The 21,482-nt window shown below is 43.7% G+C and overlaps 1 protein-coding gene across 1 annotated transcript in view; it reads left to right on the forward strand.

Annotated features, from left to right (window-relative positions):
- The window catches only part of bop1 (BOP1 ribosomal biogenesis factor), a 137,562-nt gene that overhangs the window by 101,545 nt on the left and 14,535 nt on the right, over positions 1-21,482 (forward strand). The window contains exons 4-11 of the mRNA XM_060943161.1: positions 11,145-11,299; positions 12,107-12,224; positions 14,171-14,272; positions 14,813-15,025; positions 15,353-15,514; positions 15,713-15,793; positions 16,574-16,643; positions 20,360-20,492. Coding sequence (XP_060799144.1) covers positions 11,145-11,299; positions 12,107-12,224; positions 14,171-14,272; positions 14,813-15,025; positions 15,353-15,514; positions 15,713-15,793; positions 16,574-16,643; positions 20,360-20,492 — 1,034 coding nt within the window. The remainder of the gene's footprint in view (positions 1-11,144; positions 11,300-12,106; positions 12,225-14,170; positions 14,273-14,812; positions 15,026-15,352; positions 15,515-15,712; positions 15,794-16,573; positions 16,644-20,359; positions 20,493-21,482) is intronic.

The following is a 21,482-nucleotide window of genomic DNA, read 5'->3' on the forward strand; positions in this document are numbered from 1 at the left end:
GGTTAGGTTAACTGGTGACTCTAAATTGACCGTAGGTGTGAATGTGAGTGTGAATGGTTGTCTGTGTCTATGTGTCAGCCCTGTGATGACCTGGCGACTTGTCCAGGGTGTACCCCGCCTTTCGCCCGTAGTCAGCTGGGATAGGCTCCAGCTTGCCTGCGACCCTGTAGAAGGATAAAGCGGCTAGAGATAATGAGATGAGATGAGATGTGTTGTACTGGAAATAAAATTGCGACTGTTGCTCAAATGGCTCCAAAAATGTATCATTGTTGTAGTACTGAAAAAGGGCAGCGCATCATGAACTGAATGAGATGTCAAACTTAAGGCGTTCCTCTGGAGGTCATTTGCTAAACTCTCTGGAGTGCCTCAGATCTCTTCATGCGTGTAGCTCACGAAAATATGTTCACTGTTTCAGCCTCAGAGGAGTTTATGAACATCTTCGATCTGGGCTCTGTGTTTGATCCTCTATTGTAAAGATGATATTTCATGGGTGTGGCATCCCAGCAGACAGTTCATATGAAGAAGCAGCCTTGATTTGTCACATGTACAACCCCGATTCCAAAAAAGTTGGGACAAAGTACAAATTGTAAATAAAAACGTAATGCAATAATTTACAAATCTCAAAAACTGATATTGTATTCACAATAGAACATAGACAACATATCAAATGTCGAAAGTGAGACATTCTGAAATTTCATGCCAAATATTGGCTCATTTGAAATTTCATGACAGCAACACATCTCAAAGTTGGGACAGGGGCAATAAGAGGCTGGAAAAGTTAAAGGTACAAAAAAGGAACAGCTATGGGGGCGTCGTGGCTCGGGTGGTTGGGGCGCCGTGCCATGGATGCGGGCGACCCGGGTTCGGTTCCGGCCCGAGGTCGTTTCCCGATCCCTTCCCGTCTCTCTCTCTCCCGCTCATTTCCTGTCTCTGCACTGTCCTATCCAGTGGAGGTGCAAAAAGCCCAAAAAAATATCTTTAAAAAAAAAAAAAAAAAAAGGAACAGCTGGAGGACCAAATTGCAACTCATTAGGTCAACTGGCAATAGGTCATTAACATGACTGGGTATAAAAAGAGCATCTTGGAGTGGCAGCGGCTCTCAGAAGTAAAGATGGGAAGAGGATCACCAATCCCCCTAATTCTGCGCCGACAAAGAGTGGAGCAATATCAGAAAGGAGTTTGACAGTGTAAAATTGCAAAGAGTTTGAACATATCATCATCTACAGTGCATAATATCATCAAAAGATTCAGAGAATCTGGAAGAATCTCTGTGCGTAAGGGTCAAGGCCGGAAAACCATACTGGGTGCCCGTGATCTTCGGGCCCTTAGACGGCACTGCATCACATACAGGCATGCTTCTGTATTGGAAATCACAAAATGGGCTCAGGAATATTTCCAGAGAACATTATCTGTGAACACAATTCACCGTGCCATCCGCCGTTGCCAGCTAAAACTCTATAGTTCAAAGAAGAAGCCGTATCTAAACATGATCCAGAAGCGCAGACGTCTTCTCTGGGCCAAGGCTCATTTAAAATGGACTGTGGCAAAGTGGAAAACTGTTCTGTGGTCAGACGAATCAAAATTTGAAGTTCTTTATGGAAATCAGGGACGCCGTGTCATTCGGACTAAAGAGGAGAAGGACGACCCAAGTTGTTATCAGCGCTCAGTTCAGAAGCCTGCATCTCTGATGGTATGGGGTTGCATTAGTGCGTGTGGCATGGGCAGCTTACACATCTGGAAAGACACCATCAATGCTGAAAGGTATATCCAGGTTTTAGAGCAACATGCGCTCCCATCCAGACGACGTCTCTTTCAGGGAAGACCTTGCATTTTCCAACATGACAATGCCAAACCACATACTGCATCAATTACAGCATCATGGCTGCGTAGAAGAAGGGTCCGGGTACTGAACTGGCCAGCCTGCAGTCCAGATCTTTCACCCATAGAAAACATTTGGCGCATCATAAAACAGAAGATACGACAAAAAAGACCTAAGACAGTTGAGCAACTAGAATCCTACATTAGACAAGAATGGGTTAACATTCCTATCCCTAAACTTGAGCAACTTGTCTCCTCAGTCCCCAGACGTTTACAGACTGTTGTAAAGAGAAAAGGGGATGTCTCACAGTGGTAAACATGGCCTTGTCCCAACTTTTTTGAGATGTGTTGTTGTCATGAAATTTAAAATCACCTAATTTTTCTCTTTAAATGATACATTTTCTCAGTTTAAACATTTGATATGTCATCTATGTTCTATTCTGAATAAAATATGGAATTTAGAAACTTCCACATCATTGCATTCCGTTTTTATTTACAGTTTGTACTTTGTCCCAACTTTTTTGGAATCGGGGTTGTACACTCAAGCACAGTGAAATTCTTCCTTTGCATTTAACCCATCTGAAGCAGTGAACACATGCATGCGTGAGCAATGAGCACACACACACATACCCAGAGCAGTGGGGCAGCTATGCTACAGCGCCCGGGGAGCAGTTGAGGGTTAGGTGCCTTGCTCAAGGACACTTCAGCCATGATACAGAGGGAGGGGAAAGTGCTGTTTGTTCACTGAACTCCCCTCACATTTTTCCTGTCAATCCTGGGAATCAAACAAGCGACCCTTTGGGCCCAACAGTGCTTCTCTAGCCTTCAGGCCATGGCTGCCCCCAAAAACCTCACCATGGCGTTACCTCATCTGGGTAGTCTGTTACCTCGGAATCAGGATGTCACAGTACATAATGTTTTGTATCATTTTGGACCCTTCTGTGTTCAAGCTACAAAGTGGGGAAGAAGAAATCAATCTTTGTCTTGCATGCATTACAGCACAGTGAAATTCATTTCTTTATATATCCTAGTTTGTTAGGAGCGCAGGGCCCAATGGTACAGCACCACTGCAACAAAGAGGATCAAGGGCCCAACAGTGGCAGCTTGGCAGTGCTGGGGCTTGAGCTCTCAACGTTCTGATCAGAAACTTGACCACTGAGCTAAAGCTGCCTCAAAAGCATAGATGCCTCTGTTATTTGTTGCTTTGAGCACCATGTTGGTTTGAACCGTTGGTCCAAACCTGTGTGAGCATCAGCACTGGAAAACATCCTCTCTGTGACTTTTCTCTGTGCAAACCAATGACCTTCTCCAAACACCCCCCCCCCCCCCCCCCCCCCCCACACACACACACACACAATAGCAGCTTTCCTCATTCCAGGCACCTCATAATAGCTGTGCTTGCCTGCTGAATTGAAAGCAGGTGAGCTGGAGATTTTTTCAGGGTCAAGGTGGACCACTGTGTCCCTCTGCTTTGTGTTCTTGCAGACTGTCGCTGGAGTCAGGAAAGTCTGCGTCGGCTCATGTGGAGACATTTAAAATAACGTTTAAGTACGTGCTGTTATAAGTCAGATAGATGCTGATGACATGATGACAACTTGCGTCAAGTTGCTCTAAGTGTACTTTAACGGTTTTTCACAAACCTTTAGTCATGATTACCACAGTTTTACTGAAATGTACTAATGATACCTTTCTACAAACCCCATTTCCAGAAAAGTTGGGATATTTTCCAAAATTTAATGAAAGCAAAAATCTGTGATTTGTTAATTCACGTGAACCTTTATTTAACTGACAAAAGTACAAAGAAAAGATTTCCAATCGTTTTATTGAGCAACTTTAATTGTATTTTGTAAAGATAAACAAAGTTAGAATTTGATGCCTGCGACAGACTCAAAAAAAAAAAAAGTTGGGACAGAGGCAAAATAAGACTGAAAAGTTTATAGGATATTCAAGTAACACCATTTTGGAAGATTCCACAATAAGTAGGTTAATTGGTCACATGATTGGGTATAAAAGCCCCCAAAACCACTGCTGAATGTGCATCACCTTTGAGCCCTCAAGCGGCACTGCCTGAGAAACAGTCATGCTAATGTGACAAATATAGCCACATGGGCTCAGGAGCACTTCGGAAAATGGTTGTCACTTTACACAGTCCATTGCTGCATCCAGAAGTGCAACTAAAACTCTCACAGAAGGAGGCAGCCATTCAGCAATTCTTTGCGGAAACAAAGCAGATTTCTCTGGGCCTGAACTCACCTCAGATGGACTGAAAGAGAGTGGAAACATGTGCTGTGGTCAGATGAGTCTGCATTTCAGCTCGTTTTCAGGAAAACCGGACGTCGAGTTCTCCGTGCCAAAGGTGAACACAACCATCCAGTTTGCTATCAGAAAAAGGTGCAAAATCCACCATGGTATGGGGGAGCATCAGTGCCCACGCCATGTGTGAGAAGGTACCATTGATGTATTGGGATTTTAGAGAGATGTATTCATCAAGGCAATGTCTCTTCCTGGGAAGTCCATGCTTATTTGAGCAGGACAATGTCGGGCCTCATTCTGCACGGGCTACAACAGTGTTGCTTCGTAGACACAGAGTGCGTGTGCTTGACTGGCCTGCTGCCAGTCCAGGTCTCCTGTGGAGAATACATGGCACATCATGAAGAAGAGACTCAGACAGCGGTGACCACGAACTGTTGAGCAACTGAAGTCTTGTCTCAAGCATGAATGGACAAATTCCAACTGCAAAACTGCAACAGTTAATATCTTCAGATTTCATACAATTAAAAAGTGTTATTAAAAGAAAAGGTGATGTAATACAATGGTGCTAATGCCTCTGTCTCAACTTTTTTTGTGTGTGTTACAGGCATCAAATTCTAACTTTATATTTACAAAAAACAATTAAATTGGTCAATAAAACTATTAAATCTTTTCTTTTTGTACTTTTGTCAGTTAAATGAAGGTTCACGTGAATAAACAAAACGCAGATTTTTGTTTTTAGTGCATTTTGGAAAATATCCCAACTTTTCTGGAAATGGGGTTAGAATTTAGAGTTATTAAAATGCTATAGTATTTATCTTTTAATAAACGGTTAATTCTGGTGGTTTGCATGTGATATCTGCACTCATACTGACTCTCAAAATGTCTCGGACTACAGGCCTCGAATTTTTTTTTTTTTTTTCACCAGCCAGCCGGACTAGTTACCTTCCAAAGTAACTCGCCAAACAGAAAATCAACTAGCCAAAATTTGTTCATGTATGAATTTTACTTCTGTCCAAAATAACGCAAAAGAGAGTAGTTACCATTGTTCGTGACCAATGTGCGTTTATTTCAAGACCCGAGTATTTTGATACTGGTGTTAAATACATAAATGAGAACAACACAGGGCACCATAATATAATATCAACAAATAATAATATATTGGAAAACTTGGTGTATGAGTATTGAAAACAAAAGCACCCAAAATATGTCCAACATGCTTTCTGTATTTAACCATTTATGAGCGAGAAAGCATTAGGAGCTTCATATTGACTAGGAATCAACTTGAAAAAAATTAATTATTCCATAAAAATCGTATCACAGCCAAGGCCTACCCTGCTCCCACGTTTGCTTATAAGTCCTTTGTCATTTCTCCTTCTCGTACGCTTTATCGGTGGCCTTTTTCCTCCTCTTCAGACCAAGGTCACTTTGTCCCTGTCTCTGGTGGTTTCTGTACACCTTTCAGAAAATTCCACATCGCAACGTAGCTTTGGCAGATGTAGATGTAAACAACAACATAAACACGTGTTTAAATGGGCGATAATGTGGCTACATCTATTGAATATGATAACGTGATGTGGCAGCGGGGGCGTGGCCAAGCGTCGGTCTGTGAATGGAGGGCGGAGTCAGGGAAGGTAAGTGGTGGAATCATTGCACTTGATGGGGATTAACCCGTGTTTGTGCATCTTCCCCAGTGACCGCGCCCTTTAAAAGGAGAGGAGAGCAGAAAAAGGGAGCTCTCCCCAACCAGAACACTGTGTGTGTGTGTGTGTGTGTGTGCGCGTGTGTGCGCGCGCGGCTGGGAAATGATAACAGGCTGAAAAGCTAGCAATAAATAGTTCATTGAGAACTCCGTTCTGGCCTGCCGTGCTTCTGTGCTCCACCCACCTGGTCCAATACTACACGTGATTACCGTGATATTCAACGAGATGCGTCATATGCATGCACAGTAGTGAAAAAACCGACAGCCTGACTTGTACACGATATGATTCGGAATTCTTCGGTATTTTCCGTCCTGCCGATAAACACATCGATTAACACAGACACGGCACGTGCTTAGTATGTGGCGGCTTTAGTTGACGGTGTGTCTGAATCTTCGCTTCATATATATTTTTTATTTTCAACTAGCCAGCCGGGCTGACTAGTGACAGGAATTACCCACCAAATGAAAAATTAAGTTGCCTCGGGCAACCCGACCACCGCGAATTTCGAGCCCTGGACTAGCTTGGGATCAACGGGTCCATATGCAAATGTTATTTAACCTAAAAGCCTAAAATGTATTGATTTTACATGTTTACATAGCAGTTTATCAGTGTCATCTGTGACTTCAGACATACAGGAGTCAAACATTGTTTTCTACAGACTCTGTGAATTTTAAAGACCATCGCAGAAAACATCTGAAAAAAGTGGAATGTATGGTCAGTCAGATTTAAGAGAACATTTTCCATATAGTTTCCATAAAAATATCAAGACTCTCATCAAAACATGATTTCCTTGCTTATACTTAAAGTTTCTAGTTTAATAGAAATTTATTATTATTATTATTACGACTGAATTCACATAATATACAATTTTCTGTATGGCTCATCCAGAGGAATTAAATACAGTGAAAGACATGAGCGAACATTTTAAAGCTAGTTGTGTTCCTGTGCTTACAACTTTATTTTTCCATGGTAAAGTTGACATTTGCATGGAATTGTTAAAGTTCTTATTTTTCCATCCATCCATCCATTATCTATAGCACTTATCCATCAGGGTTGTGGGGGAAGCTGGAGTCAGTCCCAGCTGACTTTGGGTGAGAGGCGAGGGACACCCTGGGCAGGTCGCCAGCCTTAGTAGCAAGTAAATAAAACCTTTATCACATTTTAGTTTGGAAAATTCACTAGTCGTGACCATTTCATGATGTTTCACACTCTGGGCTTTTTAATATGAGGTGAAACAGAGTTTAAATGCATCATGAAGAATGGGGTACACTGGAAAAATGTTAAGTGTGTTGAAATGAACTGTTTGTTTTACCTTGTGAACTACAAAAACAGCAGCACTGACTGAAAACATTTTTTGAAATAATATAAAATATTCAGAATATACTCAAAGATGCTTGTAGATGCGTCCAAGTGGAAAAACATACAAGGACATGTTCAAGGGCTTGTAAACTGGAGGCACAACAAGAACTTGTAAGCTAGTGGTAACCAATGCTAATTGAAGTCCTGTTTGAAGACTTTTAAGCGCAGTCCACAAATTTGCGATAGGGTTGAGGTCAGTACTTGTTTTTAAGCTTAGTTATTCTACTTTTTCCTCCATGACCAACCTTGATGTGTGTTTGGGATCATTGTCCTTTTGAAACACCCAGTTGTGTCCAAGTTTCTGATGGTTTGAGGTTATGTAGAATTCTGAAGATCTTCATTATTACATCTACTTTGTGCAATTCATCAGCTCCACTGGCAGCAAAACAGCCCCACAGTATGATGCTACCACTACCATGCTTAACATCCTTGTCCCATCTGTTCATAAAACTTTCCTCCAGAAGGCATTTTCTTTGTCCATGTGATCATTACATTTAATGGTATTTAGCAGATGCTGTCATTCAGAGCAACGTACAACATACCCAGAGCATCCTGGGGAGCAGTTGGGGGTTAGATGCTTTGCTCAAGGGCATTCCCATTCCTGCTGGCCCAGGGAATCAAACCTAAAACCTTTTGGTCCCAAAGCTGCTTCTCTAACCATTAGGCCATGACTTCCCCTTTGGTCAGCTGCAAACTTTTGGTTAAGCTTGAAGGTGTTGAGTTTGGAGCAGGGGCATCTTTCTTGGCCTCTCAGTCCATGGTGATGTAAAACACTCTTAACTTGGTGGGTCCTGGGCTGTTCCTGAACATCTGAACAAACTTCCTCTCAGATGAGGGGACAGTTTGGGTCTTCCAGTAAAGTGGCTACACCTCCCAATAACTTGTACTTACATACAGTTGTTTGAACTGATGAGCCTGGAATCTGCAGTTGTTTAGAAATGGCTCCAAGAGACATTCCTGAATGTGTAAATCTGTGATCCTCTTTCTCAGATCTGCACTGAGCTCCTTGTGCTTTCCCATTGCACTGAGTATGGTCAATCCAGTGAGTGTCAGGCAAACGCTTGATATTGTGCACAGAAAAGCTACCAGGTGTGGTTAATCATCACTAACAGGAAATTAAGAGGTCTTGGCCATGGCAAGTTAAGACATTTTGGAGCTTTCAGCACCTGTTGGCGCCTATGATCTCGAAATATCATGGTGATCTGCGCCAGGGGTCATCCATCAGTTGTCGAGTTGCAGCGCCTAGTATGACTGTATAGGCTGACGCGTGAGCCACATGGTCTGCTACAGTTGCTGCAGGTGAAGTTGCTTAGTCGGGTGTCTGTTGGTGCCGACTGCAGTCTCCGCTGTCGTCAGAGCCTCCTCTCCCCCCACCTGGTCTCTCTCCTTTCCTCAGCTTCCCCAACGACGGCCTTGGTGGTGGACCACCAGCTGGCGCGGTCTGAAGCCACCATCTCCAGGTGTGCAGGGTTGAAGCCGCCTGCCCTCAGGTCGCTCTTGCACACGTCCTTGTAGCGTAGTGTGGATCGTCCTGTGGGTCTGGAGCCTGTGGCCAGCTCACCATACAGCACGTCCTTTGGGATGCAGCCATCGTCCATGCGGCTGACGTGGCCTAGCCAGCTCAGGCGTCTCTGGGTCAGCATGGCAAACATGCTGGGCATCCCTGCCTTGGCCAGGACATTGGTGTTGGTGACACGGTCCTGCCAGGTGATGCCGAGAAGTATTCTGAGACCGCGCATGTGGAAGACGTTCAGTCTGCGTACTTGGCGGGAGTAGAGGGTCCATGCTTCGCTTCCATAGAGGAGAGTGCTCAGCACGCAGGCCTGATACACTCATTTTGGTGTTGGTCATGAGCATGGTGTTGTCCCAGACTCTCTTCGCAAGACGGGCCATTGCTGTTATTGCTTTGCCGATCTGCACACTCAGCTCGGTGTCGAGAGAGAGGTTGCTGGAGATGGTGGAGCCCAGATAGATGAACCTATCCACCACTTCGAGGGTGTGGTTGCCGATGGTGATGTGGGGAGCTTTGCTGATGTCCTGGCCCATGATGTTGGTCGTCTTCAGGCTTATAGTGAGCCCGAACTCGTTGCAGGCGTCTGCGAAGCGGGTGATTAAGTTGCTGTAGCGCTTCTTCAGTGTGGGCGGTGAGGGCGGCATCGTCTGTGAAAAGCATTTCTCTGATGAGGACTTTCTGCACCTTCGTCTTTGCTTGGAGGCGTGCTAGGTTGAAGAGGCCCCCGTCACTCCTGGTGTGGAGGAAGATGCCGTCTTCGGACTGTTGGAAGGCGTGGCGCAACAGTAGGGAGAAGAGCACGCTGAAGAGAGTCGGAGCGAGGACGCACCCCTGCTTGACACCGCTCTTGATTGGGAAGGGGTCTGAGGATGATCCGTCATACTGAACAGTGTCGCTCATGTTGTCATGGAAGGACGTGATCATCCTCAGGAGCTTGGGGGGACATCCAATCCGGTGTAGGAGGGTGAAGAGTCCTTCTCTGCTGACCAAGTCGAACGCCTTAGTCAGGTCGATGAAGGCGATGAGCAAGGGTCGTCTCTGCTCACGGCACTTCTCCTGTAGCTGTCTCAGAGAGAAAACCATGTCGATGATTGATCTGGCCGCTCTAAAGCCGCACTGTGCCTCTGGCAAGCGTCTTCGCTGAGAGCTCTCTATTGTAAGTAAGGAGAGTGGCTCGCTTGGCGGCAATGGCAGGCTCCATCTCGACGATCCCTGCCTCGAACCAGTCCTCATTCTTCTTCTCTCTCTTCCCGAAGGTGTCCGTGGCAGACCAGTACACAGCATCACGGATGTAGTTCCACTGCGATGTGGCACTGTCGGTGGGGCAGTCCTCGAGAGCACCCCTGACTTAATAATCTAAGTGGGTTTATGTATGTGGGTTTAAATCAACCCTGTGTTGATTTGAGAAATAAATTAACTTGTGCACCAAATTTTTGTTGTTGTTTTTTTTTTTCTATGTTGTACTACAATCGTTGTGCCTCAGGAAAAAGAAGAGTTCAAAGAAATCCATGAAAGCCTGACATTGCCATGATGTTCATGTCCCTGCATGTGAACTTCTGTCTGGACCTGTACATGTCCTGACTGCTCAGATCCAACCCCAAACCCATTGGGTAGCATTTCATCCCAAAGCAGGACACTGAGCCCAAACACTGGTCTTTCAAGTTCAGAAAGTTATGAATAACCTCCAGCATTTGACTTAATGAAGACAAAATCTCCATAGAGCAAGCGACTGAAATAGAAAATGGCTTCAATGAAAGCATCACCAGGAAAGATCCCAAGTATTTAATGGTGTCTTCTCTTTACTTTTCATCAATAAATGCAATTTAGGACACAATTGGAGCAGATATTTCACTGTTCAGTTGCACAATCAGGTCAGGGGTTAATGCAACAATTTTGAAGAATTAGAGGTTCTGCAGATTCTGCAGCTGCTTGAGGCTATGGGAGAGAAAGTGTGACATGGCTGCCCGCTCATTTCTAATTGGATATGGTAGGGGTGTTTTTATTGAAATCACTCACAGGTGCAGGCCTCATTTAAAAAAAAAAAATTCAGCTGTGTAGTGTAGTGTGTGTGTGTGTGTGTGTATACACTCCCTTCTCAGACTGTTTGGTTTATTAGCTTATTATTGCCTGGAGAATAGTGTTGTCGTGTTGTGGTGGTCTGTTGTAAGTGGCTGTATGGAATAAGGAGCTTGTGAAGGGGAAAGGGTTTGTATGGTTTGTCATCAAACTAGTTTTTACCACCTGTGCCCCTATGGAGGGGGGTCTGACCCAGGGCTGTACCCAGGCGGAGTATTAATGAGGAAAGGGAAAGAGCCTGAACAGGTTCAGAAGAACTTTTTTCCCTTCAGACAGAGAGGCCAGAGAAAATTAGACAGAGGACCGATCTGTCTAAAGAACCTTGATTTTTATATTGGATTGAAATAATGGCTGCTGTGTTGCGAGACTGAGCTTCTCTCTCTCTCTCTCTCTCCTTCCACTCTTGTCTGGCTTTCCATTTTCAGGACATCCGCAACACAGTGGGCAACATTCCAATGGAATGGTACAAAGATTATCCCCACATCGGCTATGACCTGGATGGCAAAAAAATCTTCAAACCAATCAGGAGCAAGGATGAGCTAGACGAATTCCTGGACAAGATGGAGAATCCTGATTACTGGTAAGTGGAGCTGGGCAATATGAGGTTATACATACTGGATACTTTTTTGATGGAATAAAAACATGTCTTCTATTCCCTTCTAGCGGGTTTAATTCATTTGGTTTGATAGCATGCAGTATTGTTAGCATATTGCTTATCCTACGTGTATTATGTCGCTCTACCCAATGGAGAGTGAGCGGTGAGTATGGTTTACGATATTGCATAATTGTCAAGACGACGTGACGTCACGCATCTGAGACGTAAAACGACTGACAATTTGTAAACGAACATGGCCGCCGGGTTTGTGCAGTTAAACCCAGAAGATTTTGAAAGACGCGTTGAACACCCGAAAGGAATGTGTATGTATTATTATTATTGTTATATTGGCTGGCTTTTTTATGTGGTATATCTGATGGACTCGTTTTCGACTCGTTCAATATCATGCTAGCTGAATGGAATATATTTGATGTACCACTCAAAGCCAGCCAATATTATTTAAATGATATTGATGTTATGATAAACCAGTACCATGATGCACTTTTCTATGTATTGTCAGGTTTCAGTGCTTCTATAACCCATTTGCTCACTGCAGAAAGTGCGCCATTTGTACCAACTGTTTTTATTTTTTTTCCTCCTTTTCTTTATGTTGCTAGCAAACAGTAAACATGAGACTCCTGTATGTTTAAGATGTCTCCAAGTATCGCAGTATGATATTTTTTTGCCGTACGGCCCTCCTGTCCCGATGGGACTCGCATGAAAAGAGCAAACCTAAGAGTTGATGTTGATCTTGGTGTTGACACATCACCTTTTTTTCTGTTTCTTTTCCAGGCGCACGGTCCATGACAAGATGACGGGCACGGATATCCGTCTGTCCGATGAGCAGGTGGATCTGGTGCACCGCCTCCAGCAAGGCAAATTTGGTGACGTTAACTTCAACGAGTATGAGGTACCAACAAACATGAACCCATATTTTATAGACTCTCACAATCTGAGCATCTGCAGTCTGGTCTTTTAGAGCGATTTGTGTACACCAGGAGAAACACAAAGCACCTTCAGTTATACAGCCTCATACCACCAAAGTGCCGTTATGCACTTACCGTCAGCTACTCGCTCCAGTCATAGCAGTTAACATGCCGACTTATTTTGCAGAGAAAGTCTGTCCCCCAGTGGGCGGAGCCCACATATAATTATGTCTGAATGCCGTCAGTGCAACCTTTATTAGCCTTACTGCTTACTGTCCATTAACTTGTGTTTATAAAATACATAAGCAGCGAGTCAGTCCACACTTAAAGCTTCCTATGATCAGTTGGGTTGAAATAAAGCAACCTCAGACACTGTTTAAAGACAGTTAAATGTCTGAAAAAGCCACCTGTCATCTGGGACATGGTGTGACGAGTTAAATCTGTGTGTGTTGTCTGCAGATGTTGATAGCCCAGCTGTTCTCAGTTATGTCCTTTACTCATGTCTGTTCCTAATTCCGTGAGCGTGTTTAGGCAGTGAACATAACAAAAACAGTTTGTACTCTGGCTGCCAATTCATTGCACCATTTTCAGGGTTTTTTTTTTTTTTCTCCCCCCCAACCCTTTGTTAAATGTAGATTAACCATGAGGGTTAGTTGTACAGGGTGTTTAAAAAAAAAATTTGATATTTCACAATCTAATAACTTTGCCAATTCTTGTTCAATTGATCTCAAGTTTTAACAGCATGTGTAGAAACAGGTCAAAATTTAATGTTTAATGTTTTTTTTTCTTTGAAGGTATAGAAATGCCATTCACTGGAAAAGAAAAGGCGTTTTGTGTGTTAGGCCCACTTTACACGGGGACGGTCTGAAACAAAAACGCAAAAGTCCGTTTTCGTTCTCACTTTTTTCCGCGTCTACACGGCCGTTTTCAAGGAGGAAATCTGCGTCTATACGGTGACGCATAAATGTGTGGAATTCAATTGGATGTGCATGCCAGGCGGCTAGGTGGTGCTGTGAAAGACCTCCACTATGTCTGCACGTATGCGCAACGTCTTCCGTCTTGTCTGATCTGCACATCTGCGCCGCGAAAACTTTGACTACTCTGGCTATGGTAAGTAAGAAAGTAAGTAAAAAAGTAAGAGCATACTATACCCGCCTCTGTTCATTAACGGTATATGTGCAGATTCGGTATAGATGTTCGAAGGACTCCTGGACGTTTATTAAAGCTGCCAGAGCAGCTTGAAGGTCCGTTGGATCAATGTAATCAGACATGCGCTTACTTTTTTACTTACTTTCTTACTTCCCGGGCTGGCATGTACAGTATATGACATATGTATGACGTAAACGCGTACCCGACGTGAGCAGATCTGAGCAGAGTTTGGCGTATTGGGTAGTTTAGACGGATATGCAACGGGGGCTGTTTTTAACTTATCCACTCTGGAAGGCGTTTTCAATTTTTTCCGTTTTTCAGCCTCGGAAACGCCGTCCCCGTGTAGACGAAAGGCACTTCCGATAAAATATTTAGTCGTTTTTACCCAACAGTGTCCTCGTGTAAACGGGCCCTTAGAGTACGCTTGAGTACACACAGTCGAACAAGACTGTGCAGCGTGCATTTATGAGAGAATTCTCTAAAAATGCACCAACTGCAATGCAGATTTGGACATGGCACAAAAAGTTCAAAGAGGAAGGCTGTGTGTGTGTGTCAGGCAGCGTGCATATTAAAAATTTGTGAAATCGTTCATGGAATCCACATACCTTCTGAATTTCTCATTCAAATTTTGAGGAATAAATCTTGAAGTCTGTTCAGTTTCATTTGCCTAGACTATGTAGTTTCTGGGATATTTACATCTCAAATAATAGCCTTTTTTTTTTTTGAAACACCCTGTATATGACTCATGTCTGATCTGCCATCTTGCTTTCATTTCTCCCAGCCAGCAATTGACTTTTTCTCCAACGAAGTGATGATCCATCCAGTGACCAACAGGCCTGAGGACAAACGCAGCTTCATTCCCTCTCTCATTGAGAAAGAGAAGGCAAGTGCCCCCGCCTCAGTCCTTTCTTCCAAGCCCCTCTTCCTCATCTCCCAGCTTCTGATGTAAATCATTTATTTGTGTGTATGCTGCACATAATGCAGCTGGGGGTTAGATGAGAAGACTCATGTTTCGACCAGTTGGATTTCTAACTGCTTGCATCTGTACAGCATTATAGGTAATGATTCCCACATAGGGGTGTTCGTCCCCCCCCCTCCCCTCCCCTCCCCTTTTTGGAACAAGGTCTAAAACTGCAGTAATTGGAAGCTGAAAGAAATTAGACCCACAACCTTTTTAGTCGAAGTATTAAGAGGGGAAAAAAGCATTCACAGTCTCTTTTAATGCGGTGCTTTAGACAGTCAAGCTTAAAGTTCTGCAGTAATTTATATCAGTTTGGTTTCCTGCAGTAAATTGGTCATGGGTGATTTGTGCCACTGATTTGTGTAGACCGAAGCTCCAAATAGCTTGTAGTGTTGCTGTAGTAATATTAGAGGTTTTAGAGCAGGACCATCAGATCATGCTTTTCCCCTGTGCTGCCATTAGGTGGGCAAGCTGGTTCATGCCATAAAGATGGGCTGGATTAAGCCACGCAGGCCCAAAGACACCGCACCTCAGTACTACGACCTGTGGGCACAAGAGGATCCCAATGCCATCCTGGGGCGCCACAAAATGCACGTCCCTGCTCCAAAAATGAGACTGCCAGGTCACGAGGAGTCCTACAACCCCCCTCCTGAATATCTGCTCACAGAGGAAGAGGTCTGTGTTTGTTAATTTTTTTTTTTTTTTAAAGATCTAAACATTTCCACATGGTCACATGTTTCCTAGTCAATCACAGTGAGGTTTCTAGAATTTGCCTGTAAGGGATTTGTTTGTGCTTTGTATATAAAGTGTAAGCGCTTAAAACAGGTGCATCTCCACTGAACGCTGCATCGAATCCAGCCGTTTCATACAACTGCCCTTTATCCAACGTATTCGTGGAAGAAAATGGCACATTAATGAGGATTAATGCAGTTGATGAATGCAGAAATATCAGTCCTTATCTTGTGTTATTCAAACGAATGTTGTTTGTTTGAAACCCGCCAGAGATTGGCATGGGAGCAGCAGGACCCGGAGGACCGCAAGCTGAACTTCCTGCCGCAGAAATACTCCTGTCTCCGTGCTGTACCTGCGTTCTCGCGCTTCATCCATGAGCGCTTCGAGCGCTGCCTCGACCTCTACCTGTGTCCCCGCCAGCGCAAGATGAGAGTAGGTTATCTTACTGTTATTCTGATATAAGGGACATGCAGCGAAATGGAGTCTCAACAATAACTGGTTAAATTAGCTTTGTTTAAGCTGAATATGTTCGAAACCTAGTGGAAGGACAGATTTCTGAGCATAATCCTGTTCAAGGCCTCGAACAGCGTTCTCACGCGTCCCCACTGTCTCTTCTCCTCCCTCTCACAGGTCAACGTGAACCCAGAGGATCTGATTCCTAAGCTGCCCAAACCTAAAGACCTGCAGCCCTTCCCTACCACCCAGTCCCTGGTAGGTGAACATCAGCCCATCACGAGGCACTGCAGAACGACTGTCACCTGAATGTCCAGCCTGATTTTTGAAGATTGGAGTCACAAACAAATCCTAAACGCACATCAGGCTCCACTATGAAATGAGCTTAGAGTATCAAATTTCATAGATACTTTAATGTCGGGGGGGAAACACATTAGTCTATTTGGGTGGCATTTTTCAGGGCGAGCGTAAGATCAGACAGGAATTTTTTTTGGGGGGGGGAAAAAATGCTGTTTTTTGAAAACTTTTCAGACAGCCATCCTTGTAAAACTTTCAGTAAACTAAAGTTTAGACTGCGATATTTTTTTTTTTTTTTTTCCTTTTCCCCAGGATTGTCAATAGAGGAGCTCTAAACATCTGGGCAATGGCAATGAATTAGTGAGGAAAGCTGCTTTGGTTGTCCTCGTATGATCTCACTGAATTTATGATTATATTGCACTTAGCCAAGGCGATGTTATTCACCCTTACTTCAGCTTTTTAAAGCTTTTTTTTTCCCCTTTATTTTAAGATCGAGCATGTCACTCATAAGTGACACATACTTAAGATTTTAAACTTTTTTCAACACATTTAAAAGCATACTCTTGACCTGCTTTGGGTTCCTGCGTTCCTCATTTTTGTCCAAAGTTGAGCTGAATTAGCGATGTGTGTCATGAGGTATGTAAGATGTAAATAATAGTAATAAGTTTAGATACATAATTTAGAAAATGTGTGAATATGGAGTCATTTTAAAGTTAATAATTGTTTCTGGTCTGTCCACAGGTGTACCGTGGTCACTCCAGTCTAGTTCGTTGTATCAGTGCGTCTCCCAGCGGACAATGGCTGGTATCAGGTCAGTCTTTTCAAAGCCATACTAATCACTTTTCGAATATAAGAGATGTTAAAATAGCAAAAGAAAGCCAACGCTGCATTAGGAAGAGTCTTTTTGTGTCGCTGTGTGTCTTTGATTATATACCGTGGCTCATCTGAGCCTCAGCTCCAGGCACCGTCTGCTGTTGTTTCACCCGGTAGCTGAGCGGCTGGTTAAAACATCCCCTGAACGCTCGCTATGATGTCATGGTCGTGGTGGTGATGGCCCTTCATGATGGAGGGCCCAGTGGCCCATGTGCAGACATCAGACTTGGAGTGAGGATGAGCACAGACACCATGTTGCTGGAATTGCTCGAACCAGATGATAAATTAGTCATGTCTGACTCCCCACTCATCTCCCTTTTCTTCTGTTCTCTATACACACTTTTTTCCACTGTAGTTTTATAGATTTTGGCTGCTCGGCCTTCATTGTTAGCTGCTCTGGGAAATCAAACAGGAAAGAGACTTCACTCATGTTGTTGCCATGTAGGATCTTCATGAAGTCTCAAGGGGACCTAAAAATATCACCGACAACAAATTAGTTAAGGTCTTTGCTTCTGTTAACTCTTGACTTAAGGTTCTTTTTATGATCAAGGGGGAGAGAGAGAGAGGCGCACGGTGGTGTAGTGGTTAGCGCTGTCGCCTCACAGCAAGAAGGTCCTGGGTTCGAGCCCCGTGGCCGGCGAGGGCCTTTCTGTGCGGAGTTTGCATGTTCTCCCCGTGTCCGCGTGGGTTTCCTCCGGGTGCTCCGGTTTCCCCCACAGTCCAAAGACATGCAGGTTAGGTTAACTGGTGGCTCTAAATTGACCGTAGGTGTGAATGTGAGTGTGAATGGTTGTTTGTCTCTGTGTGTCAGCCCTGCGATGATTGTCCAGGGTGTACCCTACCTCTCGCCCGTAGTCATCTGGAATCCAGCTTGCACAGGATAAGCAGCTACAGATAATGGGTGTGTGTGTGTATGTATATTTTCCCCCCAATAAACTAAAACCAACTCCACATAATGCTATACAACATATTTAAATGATTATAGACGGGGTTCTGTCGAAACAGCAATTTTTTTTTTCCTCCCCCAATGCAGAAGCTCTGCCTGTTTGGTCTTTCATATATATATATATATATATATATATATATATATATATATATATATATAAAACACATACTATTGAATATTTTCTTGGGTAGTTTTAAGCATCTGATTGCCATTAGCTTTGGTATGAAATATATGAAAGAGCTGTAGTAGAAAAAGAATAGTTTTAATAACATTGAGACCAAGTCAGCTCCTCGACACTGGAGTGAAGGGAGTGGTGCGGCCAAAGCCGCAAAACCCAAATGATATCTCTTTCAGTATGAAAATGCGGTCTTTTTTTTCCCCCCTCCTTTCCCTCGGATGATTTGAATGAGGCAGTGTAGGTAACTAATGGTTTGTCAACTAGAAACAAAATAGTGGTGGTTACCCCGTACCCTGTGTTAATATCAGTCTTGTCTCGGTGTTTGAATACAGTATATCTCTGTGTTTGCTATTAAATGTACTTTTTATACTGGCTGAGATAATGAAAACAAGTACACTTATGACTAATGCGGTGGGAGGGACAGCCGTAGTGTGTGTGTGTGTGTGTGTGTGTGTGAGAGAGAGAGACTGGTAACAATTTAGTGGCAGTATCTGCTAAGCCGTCCATAACAAAGGACTCCATAAAGCCATATGCAAAACCACTAGAGTCAGGGCCGCTGTTTTGTCTTGCTGTAAAATATATTAAACCAGTAATAAAATGTCCTTTCCCACAGTAAAAAAGGCAGTTGACAACCTCCCAGGCATTACAACCCTTCTCAAGTCTATAACACACACACACACACACACACACACACGCGCACGCACACCACCCTACCCCTAGACACAAAATTTGTTTTTCAGTTGTGCATGCGTGTTAATTGCAGTGTCCTCCATATCACTGGATTGGATCATCGTGACGCTTTTGTTCCAGGCTGAAATGATGCGAGTGTGATTCTGCTGGGTTTTACACTTGATCTAGAAGCAAATTGGAAAATCTTGAAGGTGCTGTGCTCGTGGCAATAAAAAAAAAAAAAAAATCCCAGACAATTTGCTTTCAAATAGAGAAAGCTGTTTCAGGAAACTTCAACAGTACTTTTCCTCCTGTCATGAATCAAAGCTTTTTTTTTTTTTTTTTCCTGACCCACTTAACAAAATTGCAAGAGCAACCACCAGCCCAATTGATTTCTCCCTCTTAACTTTAATAGCATTTTGGTTCATACTTGAAGCTCAACAAAACAGTGCAGGCAGAGCACAAGCTCCCCGTTACTACATCCAGCATTAGACACAAACAGTATGGCCATGGACGACTGAGAAACAGGATCTCAGCCCCTGCCTGAACGGGGTGGAAGGATGAAACTTCTGTAACGTGTCTCTCAGAAGAAGCGGTTAAGGATTTCACTGCACAAGCCCTTGCTGTTGAGTGGCTTCTGTTTAGCGACAGTCCTGCTGTAGAAGTGGGGTGATGTCTCGTCTCGTCTCGTCCTGCTTCTGAAGTGCATTTGGGCTGTTTGTTCTGCTGCCCAGATGAATATAGGAGCATCTATAAAGCTGAAAGTAGAAAAAAAAAAATGCAACTACAAATTAGTGGGGTGGAGACGGGAGATTTGAGGGGTCAGAACTGGCCACACACAGGAAGTGCTCACTAAACACCACGCCATCGTTCACGGCACTGGCTGGGGTCAAGTCCAGTCAGGAAGTCATTAAATAGCTGATAAAATATCAGTGGTGGTTATTATTTTTATTTAATTTTATATTTTTTTAAGCCAAATGGTGGATATTTTGAGAAGATATCCCGATGTCAGTATTTTAGCCTTTGCATTGTCAGTAAAAGCAGATACGTTTTTGTTGCTTCTCTTGCCCCATGGTAGAAAAATGAATCAAATGGAGCATAGAAGCAAATCAGATGTCCGATGATTGATTTACATTTAATCTGAAATTCTCCACAAGGAAGCCGTGCAAACACACAGTCAGATACACGCACGTCGAAACCACTGTCCGTGCTGCGTGTGTATTTGGCTGAGCCGGAGAGATTTACGGAGGAGACCACAGCTATGTGTGCCAGACGGACCTCTGGGCCACGGCCTCAGGGACCGTCCCTGCTTTGCTATATCCGTCACCATAGCGCTCACTACTTAAAAAGCGATTATGGTTTAGGGAGTTATTACACTCCACCCTCCATCCAGGACCGCTTGACTTATTTTTCCTGCATTTACGAAGCATGCAGGTATAAAAGTTTCACAATGAGACGCTTTTAGCTGTAGGTGGCTGTTGTCCCAGTGGTAGAGCCGAAAATCTGATTGTCGTGCATCCACTCGAGCTGGACTTCAACACTTGGCCAGGTTTCCAGAGCCCTTTTTTTCCACAGAGGAGGGCGGAGTTATCACACGGCACAGTCGCAGTGATGGATGTGATCTAAGACCAGCAGAGAGTTGGGTGTTTTTTTGTTTTGTTTTTTGTCTTGTGTCCCTGCGTGTATGGGGTCCTGCTGTCATACGCAACACACAGTCAGGAATCTTCACTGCGTAATGCACACTTTGACTCCGCACATGAACCATATCCTGGCCATGAACCGACTTAAATTATTTCATGTTAATTTGTGTTCTGATGAACTGCTGCCGAAATATTTTGCCTGTTTGACCTTCTGACCCCAGGCTCAGACGACTGCACAGTGCGCTTCTGGGAGGTGAGTACAGCACGCTGCCTGAAGACGCTGGAGGTGGGCGGGGCAGTGAAGAGCGTGGCGTGGAGTCCCAACCCTGCTGTGTGTCTGGTCGCCGTCACTTAGTAAGTTCATTTCCACTTCCTGTTAAATTCAGCCACAGACAGACGGCATGCTTCCAGAGTGTACTCCACTTCACACCCCACCCGACCCCTCTTTGTGAATTCAGAACGTTTTGGCTCACTTTGTCTAAAGCTGTGCGATTCCAGCGCTGGTGAACGATTTATTACTCGTCACAGTATACGAGATGATCCCAGTAAGAATTCTGTAACAGATTGTATGATGGCGTGTCCCACATGTCAGATTAAGTGATGACGATACTGTGGTTATGTTCTGCCGTACAGGGTGTGCAGCTGGAAAGCATTAAAAATAGTTTCACATTGCCATAATAGTAAATAACTCAACAAACTAGAGCATCTGAATGCTAATTAGCTAGCTACGCACACCTCGAAGCTGTACGTCTTCCTCCATTTCTTTTCAGGTCGTGTCCTTTTTTGTTCCATCATGATAACTGCGATTATTCTATCTACATTAGCTGCATATGAGCAATCGCATGCTCTGATTGGCTGCTCTACTACTAGGATATCAGCTTTTATACCGTAAGTAGAGCAAAACAAAATGGTGGTGCGTGTTGCTGAACCAACCGAGGACGAAATAAAAACTCTACACAAAAACAAAACCCAAAAAAAAGCAACAAAATATGGAATAAATGTATTTGATGGCAAGAACGTATCTTTTATTATTTATTTATTTTTAAAATTATTATTATTGTTATTATTATTGTAGCATTTTTCACAAATTGCTACTGTGATTTCACTGGGTTGGTTGACAGTCTAAGCAGAAATGATTTTGTCGGATGTTTTGTATGAAGATTTTATGCTCCGCTGCCTGAAAGGCTCGAAGGGGGATTATGTCGTAGCGATGTCCATCCGTCTGTCCATCCCAGGAAGGGTGCTCACCTTCTGAAATCAACTCCTCTCACAATTTTTGGAGGAATTTCATGAAACTTGGCAAAAGGCTTTGTTATATGTCGGTAGTACACATATTGTTTTTTG

This window comes from Neoarius graeffei, chromosome 16 (genome assembly GCF_027579695.1).
Source record: "Neoarius graeffei isolate fNeoGra1 chromosome 16, fNeoGra1.pri, whole genome shotgun sequence".
NCBI lineage: Eukaryota > Metazoa > Chordata > Actinopteri > Siluriformes > Ariidae > Neoarius > Neoarius graeffei.